We start from the raw sequence: 15,990 nt of genomic DNA on the forward strand, positions 1-15,990 counted from the left end.
TTAAATCCTCCAGAGAGCTCCTATGCCAGCTAAGTCCCCAAAACTCAGAGGCAACAGCCTTTTCAAGAACATCAACTAGATGTGTCCCCTTTTCCCATAAAGTTGCCACACCTTTTCAACATGAACAAGTTAGGGTGGTCACTGCCTAGACATCCCCCAAAGATTGAGAAAGTTATTAAACTAAAGGAAGGGGTAGAAACAGACAAGACAGAACTTAACAAAGGATTATGAATAATAAATCTCTATATAGTTTTCTGTTTCTTAGTTGCCAGGGTATTAGAATAGCTAGAAGGAAAGAACTGAAATCGTGAAACTATAACCCATAACATTCTTTGAAATTTGCTCTGCAACTACTTGTCAAATTGCCCTTGAAAAGTTATCACTTCTATGTAAATATGTTACATTCCACAATAAAAAAACGTGGTACATACATACAGTGAATACTGTTTGGTCGTAAAAAAGAATAAGTCATGAGACGGGCTGCACACAGAAGAATCTTGAAAACATTATGCTTGGTGAAATAAGCCCCACACATAAGGACAAAAATTTTGTGCTATTGCTCATAAAAGACGACTAGAAATAGCAAACTTGCAGAGACAGAAAGTAGATTAGAGGTTACAGGGGAGGGGATGGGGGAAAGGGGCAATGTTTGCAAAAAAAATAAAATAAAAGTTTTAAAATACTTCTTTATGAATATACCTGATTAATCTTTAATAATTGAATATGAGAAATATTTTCCTGCATTTCATTCACTCACTTGCTCACTCATTAAACCTATTAAACATGGCTCAGCCAGGATTATACTACGTCACTAAGGATGTAAATGCACAGAAGTCACGGTTCCTGCCCGGAATTTCTGCATTCCCTTCCCTGGTCTAAAACTCCCTTCATCCTCCTCCTCACCTAGTGAATGTCTAGCCCATATTCCCCCTCCCCTGCTCAGTGAAAACCGGAAGCTGATAGTGGAGAAGCAGCTCAGGGGTAAGTGCTCCATGGCAGTGACCTCGACAAACTCTGACATCCATGAGGCAGTTGCATGAATCCTACTCTAAATTATGACAACCACAGTCAGAGATCTTCAAGATTTAAAAAAAAAAAAAAAAACCTGTGTGAAGTGGTGCTGAGTCCACAACCTTTGCTAAGTTTGCTAAAATCATCTAGTGGCCATACCCCCTGGTTTACCCAAGCCCAAATTCACAGGGAACTTTCCCACGGCGGGCTCCGCCCTGCCTCCACTCCACCTGCCTGATGGCTTCCATTATTTTACAAGTCCCGATTTCTCAAAGATTTGCCCAGCCTCATCTGAGTTAACCTCTCTGAGCTCTGGATGGCGTGTGATATTGTTATACAGAGTTGGAAATTTTCTTAGCTTTTAAGTCCCGTGACAATTATCTTCGTTATTCTCCAGCTCCCTCTCTCAGGGGCCTCATTTCTGCCTTCTCTGGGGACTTGATTTTATTCTCCCAGGTCCCAGCAATGTGCATGTCCTCAAATTCCATCGTTGGACCGCTGTCCCTCTCCTCCTTTACCTTCTCCCTCACAGCCTCATCTCCCTCAGGCGCTACCCTGAAGATCCCAGGAGAGAATCTCTACAGCAGCTTCCTGTTGCCGCTTCTTGCCACAAACACTCCCTGTTGCAATCCGCTCTCCAAGGGTATTCTGCGTTATCGCTCTTTAAAAAAAAATCCTATCCTTGCTATTCCTCTTCCCTGCTCACGCACCCTGTGGCTGATTCAGGGGAGCACCATCCCAGCCGGCTTCTCCGATTTCCCGGCATGTTTCACAGGGATTGGCATTGCCATCTGCACCTGTCGGATGTTCTCACTCCGTGATTCCTGCTCCTTCTCGCCTCTCCACCTGACCCCGCACAGCCCGGGCTGTCCTCTCCCTGGGTGCTGTTCAGATCCATCCTTGGGCCCTGTTCAAGTCCTTGGACTTTGCACGGCTTTGGTTCCCACCTCCTATCTCGGTATAACTCCACTGCAGATGTAATCACTGCGGAAGGCAGGGGCCCTCAGCTTTAAGCTTCTTGAGCCCCAGAACCTTGAGAGGAAGCCACAGGAATCACTACCTCTGGGACCCAGAACACAAGTTGCACGAGGTTTTATAAAGTTTCTAGATGCCCCAAAGCCCATCCTTGGATCCCCTGGGGTCAGTGGGCATCAGGTGAAGCACTTGTGGTCCAAACATACACATTTCGAGGTGATTTCACCTTGTTTTGCTTTTCAATCAACTAGATTTTTAGTTCTTTTAACATGAGATCATTTCATACATACATTTTTCATAACCCTCCTAGCTCCAAGTGCAGGTTTAGGCACACAGTGAACACTTAACTACTGACCCGTTGAAATTATCCTAAAACATTCCTAAAGTCAACTATAAACGCCGTTATGTTATTACTCAAAATGATGAACCTGCATCTTTTTGGTCCAGAACCTTTTGGTCATGTCATTAACTATCACTCACGTGATTAGTTCTTTTTTGAGATCTCGTGCGTGGAGCTTGGGTCTAGGACTTGGGATGGGGGCCTCTCCAGGGAACTTTTTTTCCTCTAAATTTTCTGGAGAGTTCACTGGGTCTTTCTGGAAAAAAAAAAAAACAAAACACAAGGTAGCATTAGAGAACCCTGTGAAGACAACCGGATTTGAAGCCATCAGGGTCGGGCTTGAGTTTTGGTATAAAGACTTCGCTGAATTATTCTAACATCTGTGGGCCTGAGTTTAACCAGCTGCAAGACGGCAATGAACTCAAAGGGTTTTTATAAGAAATAAGTAACGTAATGGATATAAGAGTGTGTCCTGACTGTTTGGGGCCTTTTTTCCTAAGTGAAGAATGGGAATTATAAATTGATGGGGGACACCTTTAAAAAGTTCATATTTTGACAAACATCATTACAGAGGCATTTCTTGAGCTGTATAATTAAGTTAATATTTTAATATGTTTCAAGTTTTACTGCATATTCATGCTTCCTAGAGAATCTAGGAATACTTCTTTATATAAATAACAGTCATTGGTAAAGCAAAAGAAATATTGCAAAAATGGATCATGCCAATTTTTAAACAGAAAAGAAAGAAGTTTAGGTTAACAGAATGCCTTCCTAGTATACAAATACTTAAGATCTAAATTATTCGTTTAAATATGAAATACTTGAGGCCAAAGTATTTAGGCTTTTGGTTTGATTTACCTGGATAATTGCTTTTATTGTCAGATTCCATCCTGTTTTTCTTAACGTACCTCTTTCACTAAGTTGGTATATTGTAGTTTTTTTTCCTATTGGGTGGAATTTCTTCTTGTGTATCATGGGGTTTCATGGCCTTCTTTTAAGTTTCATAGTGATCATGATCCCATAAAGAAGACTCACTAAACCTTTCAAATGATTTATTTACCGTATGATATATTATCTTACAGAAAACTAGTGATGTTTTTCCTAAATCAAATAATCAGCATGTTTTCATCATTAAACTTATGCCTGTTAAATATTAATACTTTCTGAATTTAATATTATGTTCAGATTAACTACTATAGAAAACTGTATTCTCATTCTTGAAAGTACTGACATGCATAAAGTGAGTAAACTATTTTGAATTATCCAAGATAAATCTCATTTGATAAAATACATATAAAAATGTTAAGGCACAATGTAATTTTAATAATGCTGACTCTTCATTCAAAATCAAGTGGAAAAACAAAGTCTCTGGATTTTCCCTACCAAAAGAAAACTTGTGAATGTTTCATCTGAGTCATAAGGGCAAATGCAATTTTTTTTCATTAATTAGTTGGATACCTAACTATTCAATCAATTATTTTTACACAAGAATACACTGTAGTAAATGTATTGATAAACTATTTCAAGGCACATTATCTCTACATCAAATTAATGAAATCTGATTTGGTATAATATCTTCATATTATTCATAGTGCTAAGTATATTGTTTCATTTTGCTGTTAAATCTATAAAAATAGTAGAAGATCATGCACCATTTAAAAATAGAGAAAGGTGAATTTGATAATGTTTGCATATTAGGATACAAAGAGAGGTGCTATTTTAATGCTGCCTCCATGAAATCTACAGGAAAATAAATGACTCTCGTCCTTTTAAAGTTTGATCAATGTAAATGACTAAAATGAAACAATTCCTGACTTTAAGGCCTTAAATCTGATAATACCACCATCCACTCCATTTGGCGCTGTCTGGGATCTGCCTGGGTAGTATTGTACACTATAAGGTCTTGTTCTTGGAGAACAGATGCAAATGCTAAATGGGATATTGTCTCTGTGGAAGAGCCTTTGCTTTGCTATGTAGTTACTAAAATCTTCACAATAATGGCATGAAGTAAAATGAGCTGTTTTGTTATTTTCTTTAGGAAAGTTAAGAACAAAGTATCTCTGAGAAAGCATGTACATTTATGGATGAACATACAAAGTTTATCAGCTGTGGTCTTTACTGCTGAATATAAACAGTATGGAAGGCAATACAATCGGGTCTTCAATATAAATTATCATTTATGAAAGTTTAAATTGTTATTTGAATAAAATGCATACAAAGATAATGCACACAGAATATATGGTATGTGTTAAAAGGGTAATTTTATTGGATATGACCTTTCATATATTTTGTAACTTTTTTTTTAACTACAAACTCTTACGAATGTAATTGCATAATGTAATAACTGTCTTTTCTCCCCCTTTTCTTCTGTCCCTTTTTTGAAAGCCAATAAAGCCCTCAAAACTTACAGCACACACACACAGGTGGCCACAGTTAAAGAATAGTTGGATTAATTTTGTTGCAGAGCATTTTACATTGGATGAATTCCTAAATAGCACCCAGTATAAAATAAATCAATAGCATTTGTAAGAACTTTTTCAAAATTTAAAGTATCATTTTAACAATAATTTTATCCTATGAATGTGTAAGAGAGGACACTGCATATATGTGTGAATTTAGAGAGAATCGGCATGCAATGAAATTCCTTTAACGTACAGATGGAAGTTTATATTGATTTCAGTAAAGACCAGAACATAATGGCAACATGAATAACAGATAATAGCATCTGGCACTTTTAACATTTTAAGCCCTGAAATCTTTGGAGAACTGGCAGTTGAATGAAACTGACAGCCCTAGTTATTTCTCAGCACTTTCCTTTTGAGATATTTTGAGTTTTTTCCAGATTCAGAATTTTTTTTTTAGGGGGCATCTGGACAGGCTATTTCACTGAAAGAGACAGACAATATTTTCTGAAAATTGCCACCAAAATTAAGCAACTGTTGTGCATATGAACTAGATAATAATGAATTAGAAATAATCACTCAATTTCTTATTGTGTGTGTGTGTGTGTATGTGTGTATGGGAGGGGGGTCGCCAAAGGAAAGGTGGGAGTTTGGGACCAGGACTTATTCCAATAAGGCTCACTGGAAAGTGACAAGAATTTGCCAGTCTCTATAATTTTGGTTTATGTGCCTGAGGATTCAAAGAACTTCAATCCTGCAGTTTTGAGAAACACCTCAGACAACAGTCATCTCCACGTACACTTTCTTCATTGTTCTCTTTTTTTCCTTTCCTTTCTAAATTTTCTTCGTATGGGAATTTTTTTTTTTTTTTTTTTTTTTTGATGTATTTATTTTCTTTTCCCTCTCTCCATTTCCCCCATTCTCCTTTGTCTTTGTTTTACCCATTAGCTAATTTCTCTATGACCAAGGGCTGACCACTTTCTGAGCCTCAATTTTTTTCTAAAAAAATTGTCTATAATAATCCCACTTTGCAGGATTGTTAGGATCATGAAATGAAACAGTGTATAAAGATCCTTTGTCTTTATTCTCATTGTACTCCTGATATCTTCTCATCCAGGGCCCTGAATATAACCTACTTTTTCAACATAGGCTTACTGGAGTCGAGTCTCTGCCCTAGGTTTGAATTGTTGACAAAGTATTTTTTAAGCTCAATGTTTTTTTGTCCCATAATCTGCACATGGGTGATTCCTGGCTTGGGGAAGCTACAGCTGATGGGGACACACACAAAAGTGCTTCTGAATCACCCAAACTCCACTGTACAGTTTCCCGCCCCTTGCTCTTTGTTCCCTCATCTGTGCCCATGTAATCAACCAATAGTATTTTTCACATCCTTTTCTGAATTTTGAAGTAACACCTGATAAGTGTTATTTTGAAATACTGACCATCTTGCTGGGGTCCCAAAATTTTAATCCATGTCAAACAATACGAGAGACCCTAAAGAAAAAGAAGAATTCACTTGGTGCAAATTGTTCCATTAATCCTCAAGACTGGACCTGTGTGTCTGACCCTGAGGAAGACTAGACAGAAAATTCTGGGGAATGCTTTGACCATGGCTCAGTTACATTGTGGTCACAGGGTAAGGATAGAAAGCAGTTCTGGGATATTTTGAGAAATTAGAGCACTTAGGGTTTCCATCCCAGCTTCAGGCACGGAGAAGAGGGATGCAGTAATATTTACTTTGGAAAGCAGTGTCCTCCATCAAACATAATGACTTTTACTTGTGACTACAGCCGAATTTTCCTTTAGTAGTATTGGGGTGCAATATTCTGTGACCCAAGGTGCAACTGATGGTTGGATGTTAGTCTTATGACTTGAAGGGTACCCCCTTTTTTCTAAAACTATCTTGCGGGGTTAAATCAACACTAGTATCTCATTATGATTGTGCCTCCAAACAATCTACCTACAACCTAATTTGCCCTGTACTTCCTACTTCAGACAAATTGTGCAGAATGGTCAGTTAGTGTGATTGTGGATTATAAACACAGATGGAAGACAGAGGTAATGCCAGTCTCTCACACAACCTCAACTGGCACTGGGGAAAGGGGTAGTGAGACAAAGGCACATTTGCCAGTTCATGGTTGTCACTCAAGGTAAGCACGCTTCTCACATACCTGGCAGATGTCAGTTTTGCATTTATTATAGTCAAACGTGTGATTTTAAGAAATGATTCCTAGAATAGTATCATAATGGATTCATTAAGTCGATCTGTAAACACTTTGGGTGAATTAACAAATCAAACAGACTAAAATGACTACCACCAGGGTGGTAGAATTTAACCCAAAGCTGCGATTGTGTAAATTTCCCTCCACCTTCTGTCTGGCTGTGAGTGGGGGAGATACAGAACACTGCCTCAGGTAGTGTACCCCATGCAGATTGAGCCGTTCCTTCCTCTCCATGCTGTGTACCTACTCCTGCTACTCTGTGTTATCAGTGTATATTTTTACGTGTCTGCCCTCCTGCGAGATTGTGGGCACATGCACAGAGGAAACATGTCCCATTCTGTGCTGCATCCCCATTTCCTAACTCCCTCCCTGGCATGAGGAGGTGCTGGAGAAAGAGTGTCGGATGAATGAAGGAAGGGAGAGTTGAAAACAACTCAGTCCTGTGATCCTATGAAGTGTTGATGCCCACTTCTGCTTTGAGATAGTCAATCATGTGCTAAAATCAAATCAGTCTCCTTCCTCTCCCCAAACTCCCTGAACTTCAAAAAGCTGGAAAAGGTGGCTCACACCTCTACAGACACTGGTTAATTCTGTTCTTTAAAAATATCATAACTGGCAAACTCACCACCAACAACAATATAGCTACTTTCTTGGCAAACAGCAACACAGGAGCAGTTACTGTAATCATTAGTGTCACGTTGGTTATTGGAGTCTAAACAGCAGAGGTCTGTGGCTAACAATTCTTTTAAATGACACTAAGCAGTCCATGGCTAATTAGACCCAGTAAGGGAGCTCAAACTTCAGAGATGAAGAATGTCTGGGTTCCCACGCAGTCAAAACACCTGGCTTTGGCGGTGAAAATAAACTAGGGCTTGCTGACCATCCCCAAGCCATCACCAAGGCAATCAAATACCCAAATGCATCTCTTTCACTTTCAGAGTGATTTTTATTTCATCTTCTGGTTCAAGAAGAATTAGTAAAGTAGCATTTCAATGTTGAATGATACATTCCTCCTTATAGGTTGCTATCTCATGAAAGGATAGATGATACAATATCTCATGCAGTGCACACAATTTCAGCCATAGTGGGGACAAAATGCATTGTAATGACATTGTTTTAGACAAGTGACCAGAAAAGGGGAAGACCTTTATAAATTTCTTCTGAGATGTCAAATAATCACTCTTCCAAAGTCTGAAATAAGTATTATCTAAACAGGCATTTAAAAAATAATTGAGGAGGAAAAAGCTAATAACACTTTGCAATCATGCTCTGTCTTAAACTCATTGACACATTGAAACAATACCTCTTTCTCCTCCTCTGTCTTCCCATGGGTTTTGCTAAAGTTGATAGGAGTATCCCATCCCTCTTGAACACAGAGAGCCTGGTAGAAGGCTGCATTTACCAAAATGCTGCTTGTTTTGAACGGAGAAGAGGAAGGAGTTGGAATAGAAGTGTTAGAGGAAGTTAAGGGTGCAGTCTTGTCCAGGATTCGATTTTTTTTCATGCTTAAGTCCAATGTGCCATTTTCATCCACTTCTATATCGGCTCCCTAGTATACAACAGGAAACAGAAACATGTTTAAGCAGTTTGCAGTTATAACCTGGCCATGTGGGGCTTTTAAGGGATCATTTTAAATGCAAGCTTTCATGTAAGTGTAGCTGATATTAAATCTAGCTTTCCGATTTGCATTGGTTAATGTTTGATTCTTACGCAGACTTTTAAAGGCAGCCCTATTAGTGAGCTTCATGCTCCTGGCTTTAAACAAGTAAGCTTAACATAAATAAGATGTTCCAAATACTAAAGGTATTTGGTTTAACATATTTTTTTTAAAGTTTAGCTCTAAACTTTCTTTTCTAGTTTACGGGATTATCACTCTCAATTCATCATTTAAAGCATTTATGCTTTAGTTTATCAAAAGACACAATAACTTCCCAACCCTCCAAATCAGAATATCCATCAACATGCAACATAGAAACATTAGGCAAAAGTAATCACCTGGAAGAGAATTTTCAAACCATACTTCACTCCGGGTGCCTTTAGGTAGCAGCTGAAAATCTATCTCACAAGGACTTTCCTTTGGGATACTTTGCCAGGTTCTCCCTCTCTCTCTCTCTCTCTCTCTCTCTCTCTCAATCTCTCTCTCTCTCTGTGCGCGCGCGCGTGTGTGTGTGTGTGTGTGTCTAAAGAATAGTACCACATTCCGCATTTGGTTCAAGTCCCAATAAACCGTCTGTGCCCTCTATATCACTCACAGGATATGTGTGGTAGGAGGCTGAAATGGTGTCAGGAATTGTGAGCATCACCGTGGGATAACTCTCAGAATGGGTAAGAACATGCCTGCCATTTTTCTAATTGGGTCAAATTAACACCTTTTGGGTATTTTCACCATCTTCATCAATTGAGAGTTAACTTCTGAACAATTTCTCCAATCTTATCCCTTTTGGTTGGCAAAGTAGGAGTTTCTTTGAACATGTTAGCAAGATCCCTAAAGCATGTGGCAGCCAGTTACTTCCTAGGGGTTTATTTAATTCTCTCTCCCCTTTACACCTCCCATCCTCCCAGCCCCAGCAGTTACCATTGATGGTGGGGGAAACTTGGTCTCCTCCAAAGGCTGGCTGCTTGTGCCTGATTTGACAATAAACATATCTCTTTTGGTTGCTTGTTTTACCTGTGGAGTTCATCTTTTCCATCTCTCAGCTTACGAGATAGATATGTTTTGTTATGTTTGTGGGAAGTAAACACTACTAATATGTTAGTACTAACCTGCTGTGCTCATATCTTTTTGTCCCTTTTTAGTAAATAGTTTAATCTCCCATGATAGTTTTAAGCCCTGAATTTGACAGTACAGCTTATCTGGGATAATAACTTAGTAACCACAACATCTTATGCCATCTGTATAATATCAAATACATTTTATACCAGCATTAATAAACCTTAGTTACAAAAATCCAGGATATTAACTATATCAGTGCCAAGTGTTCTCTCCATGATATAACAGTATGCTCTGCCATGAGCATACAAAAAAATTGGCTTCACAGTTGATATGTAACTATAGCAACCAAAAGAGCTACAGTAATCAACTTTAATGGCCAATGTAAAGTAAAATGCTAAATATTGTATTTGCTGACATTTTTCACAAAAAAAAAAAAAAAAAAAAACTTGGGTTAAGACTGCACAACCAACATTCACATAAAATTCCAGACCTCTGTGACAGATGGCTTAGGAAAAAGCAGACATGTGACTGGGCTGCAGAGTTTTATAATGCAAAACCCATAAATAGTACAGATTCTAGCTCCCTGAAAAAATGTCAGCTACTCAGAGACAATGCTAATATGTATTTTTATTTTTCCAGAAATATGAGACCAAAATGTAAATTTCAGCATTTAGAGATTCTAGAAGTTGCACTGATGCTATATCTTGAGTAATCAAGGCTTGATCAAAAAAAAAGCACTCCTAATGCTGAAAAGAGGAGTTTTCTTTCTCTCGCATGAGGGCTGGCTGCTCTGGAGCACCTGATTCAATGGTACATGTTGTGTAGCTGGGTACAGATGGGCTTTACATGAACGCACAGATGCAGTCAACAATTACGCACTGTAACAGAGAAGTGTCCCTTTCTGCCCATGGATGGGTGGATCTCACGTTTACAGCTTGGAGTTTTATTCAGAGCAGTTATCAATAGGCATTGTGCTGTCTGGGCTTGAAACTCCAAATTGCAGCACAAAATAAGGGTTGGGGTAGGAGGGGCCAGGGGGGTGGGTGGTGGGAATGACACTGTAAATCATATGATTTTTTCAGAAAAGCAAAGTGCTTTTCTGGATCCAAATTTTAATGATTTAAATTAATATTTTTTTAGGCTATACATAGTTCTAATACTCTTTATGTACTTCCAACTTAGGAGGGACATCAGAGACTGTCCATTTTAACCCCTTTGCTAACTACAATTCATTTATTCATTAACATATAGAGGTAGCACTTAATATTTTCAAGCCACTCTGATCTTGGGAAAAGAAAATTGAAAAATATATTGTTCCTGACCTCAAGGATCTTATTTTATGCATATAGGAGCCTCTTGGTGAAATTCAGGAAACTTAACAAATATATTATGAATTATTAATAAACTGAAAGTTTAAATAATTATTCAATATAATCCCTATCTGTAGTATAAAATAAGAGGTGACTTAGATGATCACCAACAGAAAAATGGTTAGTTAAATTATTCTGCATCCATTTAATGGACTTTATGCAGCCAATAAAATGATAATTATGGGGACTGAATAGCAAACAATGTGGCATTCCTACTATGCTTACAATTATGTAAAATATGTAGAACTTTGCTTTCTGAAGAAGAACAAAAGGGAAAACACAAAAATTATTGTACTTGTGTTTAGAAGATAGGCTTATGGCTGCTTTCCTTCAATAATTTCCAGACAAATGGTAATATTGCATGGTTTGAACAATTAAAAATTATCATGCATTCAAAGATGGTGATGAAATAAAAACAAAATTATAATTTTACCTTAAATGTTCTGATTGTGATAATTATTAATTCTCAAAACATTGATAAATCAAGGCAGTGTTATTCTCCTTATTCGGCAAGCTTTCTGTTAATAGAAAACAGGTCACCCAACATCTTTTCCTTTTTGACTTGGCTAAGGGGAAGTGCCAAGTTATGTGTGTCTCCTGCTCCCTGAGCTTCTCTAAAAGTAGTCCTGGTCTCAACTCTGGGTGCAAGTTGTTTTGCTCTTGTTTGGGATTTTTCTGTTTGGGGAAGGGAGGGCTTCTTTTCTGTATTGAAACCTGCCTTAAATATGTTTTCAAAGTAGGCAGGGTATTAACAATAAACAAGTGAAATGAAAATATTTTATTCTTACCAAATAGTGACTGAGTATTGAATCTTAACTTCAGAGTATAAACTTGCAGAATATACCCAGTATGAATCTAATGATGGAATTCATAGGTGAAATAAGTGACTGACATAAGATATAAAATTAAAATAAAATTCACAACCTTTTCTCAAAAATCTTTGTCTGGGACTTAGCCACATCTGAGCGGGCAGCAGTCTGTATAACAAGCCATGACGTGAGCTTTGAAGTCAGACAGGCGTGAATTCAAATCTCAGCTCCAACAGTTAGTTATAATTTGTCACTCAGAGCAATATTATTTAATACCTCTGTGCTACTATTTCTTTTTTTGGAAGATGGGATAGGAATATCTGTTTTACAGAGCTTCTAGAGGCATTAAAAAGAGTTAATATGGGCAAAGTGTTTATTCGCAGTGCCTAGTATATAGTAGATGGTCAATAAAGGACAACTAAGAATAATAATAAAAAATTAAAAAGTAGCCTTTAACTTGGTTTTTTAATATCAAGAGCGACATATCAGTATGCTACTGTACAGAGGGGATAAAGAGCCAGTTATTGACTATCTAGTTTCCCTACACAGGTATCCGTTGATTCCTTGGGACTCATGAACATCTCATTCCTACGAAGTAGCGCGCACGGTCCTGATGCTAATGTTTCTGCAGAAGGCTGCTCTGGGGTTCTAACAACCCAGAGAGCTGCCCGGCTCTTCCTGAGAGCAGACAGGAAGGGTGGCCACGTGGTGTCATGCTGTTTCTCGGCCCCCATCAAGCACAAAACAGACTTTGAACTTTAAACATTTTAAGCAAGTGTCAGTTTTTTGTTTTCTTTTAAGGCACACTGCACATATGCCATTTTGTCTAAACAGGTGGGGAAAACACGAAAACAAACAACAGAGTGCTTGGCAAGCAGCAGTGACGAGGATAAAGATAGACTGTGAGCTTGCTCCTACCTCTGCTGATAGAGTGGGAGGAGGAAGAAAGATGAAGGGGGGTGTTCTGACGAGTGCAGCAGGAGCCCCTCGCGAACCACCCCACCCAGCAAGGCGCACCCCCGCGCGCTGCCGGTTTCTGGTGAGCTTTGCGCTCGTCCCAGCCCCGGCTGTCAGTCACCAGGCTAAGGGGGGGGGGGGGGTGTTCGAAGCTGAGGTCCATTTACATTTCAGAGCTCGTATTAATTTAAATTTTAACTGACGGACAGTATATAAATCTGAGAACCAATGAAAGCCCTAGAACCAAAAGAGCCAACAGTCCAGACAGAATTCTCTTTAACCATTATGATATCCACTAAGTACTGATTTCTCAAAGAGATGCTTAGAGCATATATGGGAAATTTTGTTGGGGTGAATGTGTTATGCATATACCTGCTGGATGGTATTTTCCAGTTTTCCATTTTGCTCTCTTATTTTCGCTTCATATGTTGTCATGCTATATTGTTGTGTGTTTAGAGTTTTTATGGCATATTATTTGAATGAATTTTTTTGAAATGAGTTTTTAAATTGTAACAAAATATGTCAGTGTGCATTAGGACATTGCAATCTCCACATCAGATTGCACACAACCAAGGTATAAATTTTTTTGTGGTAAATAAAATAATTTAAATTAAAAATGTTTTTTAAAAATAAATAATTTCTTTTAAAATCTTCTACTTTCAGGATATAATGAACTCCTAGTTTGGGCAGTGCTTTGAGGACAATGCAAACCTCGGTTCAGAAGCTGCCAAGTACCTGGTGCTCAATGGACGATGGTTGGCTAAATGGATAAATGATGTGGATAACAAAATGTACCTTGGGTGTTGGAGTGAGGCACATGGGAGAGATGTGTTCTAAGGTTGGGTAGACAGTGCACAGTGCTAAGAAACTCAGGAGGAAAAGAACATTTTGGAGTATTCCTATCTTTCATAATTTCAGAGCTTGTAGAAACTCTCCCTTGCCTCTATGAAAACTCTCTCTGCTCCCATCACTTTCCATAAGAGTAGTGTTTTTTTTTTTGTCTGTTTGTTTTTGCAAATCACTGACTCAGATTTCCCACTAGATATGGAGACAGCTGCGAACTTACACAGAGCAGGAAAAAAAAATCGGTATCAGTTCCAAGAAGTGGACGTGAAGGCAAATTTCAAGGTTAGTTTCCTTTGGCTGGATATTAAAGAGTGTGCCCACAGGTGACAGTATTATCTGTAATTTGTTCTCCCAGGGAGCTCTTTATGCAATTTAGGGGATGCTCATTATATTTAAGGAAATGTACATTACATGGAGGCAGAAGGAAAAAAAAAATCAGTCCTCACCAGGGTTCTGGTCAAACTCTCTGCAGCGCCAGCCACACCTCCCCCAGGGGCCCAAAACCACACCACTGCAAACCCAGGCCTCTCTTGCAGAGCAGAGAAAGGCAGAGGCAGCTACAAACAGTGGTAGCTCTTGTCCTGCTTTGTCTGGAAGCTCTCTGAGGGCAGGGTCTGCGACTGAATCTGAGCTGTGGTTGATACAGCAGAATCCACCTGTGAGGATGTCTCTCTAATCCATAAAAATGCTTGGCTAGACCAATCAGGAGTGGGGAAAAAGCTGTACATCGCTATACCCTCATTTCTAAATAAGGCACTCAAGAGCTCTGCGGATTTGGGCTATCAGAAAGAAAGATGATAACAACCTGCCATAGAGGAAAAGTCAAATCATAGCAGAAGGAGAATCAGGCTGGTACTCAGTGTGGAGAGGGAGATTGTTTATAGGTAAAGTAAAAGGCACAGATTGAAACACAGTGCTAAAAACAGAGACGGCACTATTGATCAAAGGCCCTGTTACAGGATTGATTACCTTGGCTTTTTCTCACTTTCTCTAAAGTAAATATTTTTTTGTTTCAGGAATTTATGATAGTTTTCTCCTATATTCAGAAAATATGATCCAACTATAACAGGATTCAATAAATCGTTAAAGTGTACAAAAGCAGCTGTGTGCATGCGCATGTGTGCATGCATGTTTGCACATGTGTACATGTGACTGCATGAGTGTGTGTGCATGAGCATATCTGTGCTTGTGTGTGCATGATCACAGGTGTGTGCAGTGTGCATGCATGTGCATGAGTGTTCACATGCATGTGCATGTGTATGCATATGTACATGTGACTGCATGAGTGTGTGTGCATGCACCTGTGTGTGCATGAGCATATCTGTGCTTGTGTGTGCATGATCACAGGTGTGTGCAGTGTGCATGCATTGCATGAGTGTTCACATGCATGTGCATGTGTATGCATATGTACGTGTGCATGAGTGTATGTGTGTGTGCCTGCATGTGTCCATGTGTATGTTTGTGAGCATTTGTATGTTCCAGAAAAAGGATTCTGCACAAAGTGACATTGTAGGGTACCAAATTCATCCTATTTTAACAACCACTCTGTCGAGTGAGATGGTTCTCAGGTGAAAGTGGTTTTTATAAATGCTCCATAACAAGCCCACTGTAAAAATCAATCTGTGCATGTTATGTCTCTTGTGTCATCATCATCACATCAATTGTTTGGTTTCTGCAATTAAAATTGGGTTGGCATTTGGTTGATGAGACAAGACAGTGGAGTTCCTTTCCTCCTTGGCTGGATTTGCTTCCAGAGCTAACCCTGGCATAAAGGAGAGTGAGGAAAAGGAGAGTGAGGATATATGTAAGAAACTGATTATTTGGTCTTTTAAAGTGTATTGATTTAACAGTCACTTTTCTGACCAGAAATGTATTTTAAAAAGTGTACATACATTGATAAAGAAAAAAACCCTCAAATTTTGGTCTTAATTTGGTTCATTCTTCGTCTTCAGCAACTACTTACAACATAGAGAATAAAAAATTTAAGGCAGAATTTTGAGGAACTAAAAAATGTCCCCATGTGCAGATAGGAAGCCTTCATTCTAGAACTATTTACTAAAGTGATTAAGTAATTACAATATAGTATTGGTATTTTTATTCTCCTAGGCTAGACCGAGCAACCAAATGATAAAGCATGAAAGAGGAAGACATTTCAGTATTTCTCCAAATAGCTCCATATTAGAATATCCCTTTTAAAAAGAGAAATATATTCATGTTTTTAAAGTCAATGTAAAAATAAGAAAGGTTGCATTTTAAAATTCCCCAAATCACTCATTTACATAAACAACTTCTGATTTGGATTACCTTGGATCATTTGATATTTTCTTTTTATTTCTAGAGGATGT

General features: G+C 38.5%; 1 protein-coding gene across 3 annotated transcripts in view; it reads right to left on the bottom strand.

The window, feature by feature from the left end:
* ST18 (ST18 C2H2C-type zinc finger transcription factor) overlaps positions 1-15,990 on the bottom strand; it is a 105,818-nt gene that overhangs the window by 32,547 nt on the left and 57,281 nt on the right. For all 3 annotated transcript variants that reach the window (XM_037802790.1, XM_037802791.1, XM_037802789.1), the window contains exons 12-13: positions 8,254-8,499; positions 2,467-2,582 (exon numbers count right to left, since the gene is read on the bottom strand). In XM_037802790.1, coding sequence (XP_037658718.1) covers positions 2,467-2,582; positions 8,254-8,499 — 362 coding nt within the window. The remainder of the gene's footprint in view (positions 1-2,466; positions 2,583-8,253; positions 8,500-15,990) is intronic.

Source organism: Choloepus didactylus, chromosome 14 (assembly GCF_015220235.1).
Source record: "Choloepus didactylus isolate mChoDid1 chromosome 14, mChoDid1.pri, whole genome shotgun sequence".
NCBI classification, from domain to species: Eukaryota; Metazoa; Chordata; class Mammalia; order Pilosa; family Megalonychidae; genus Choloepus; species Choloepus didactylus.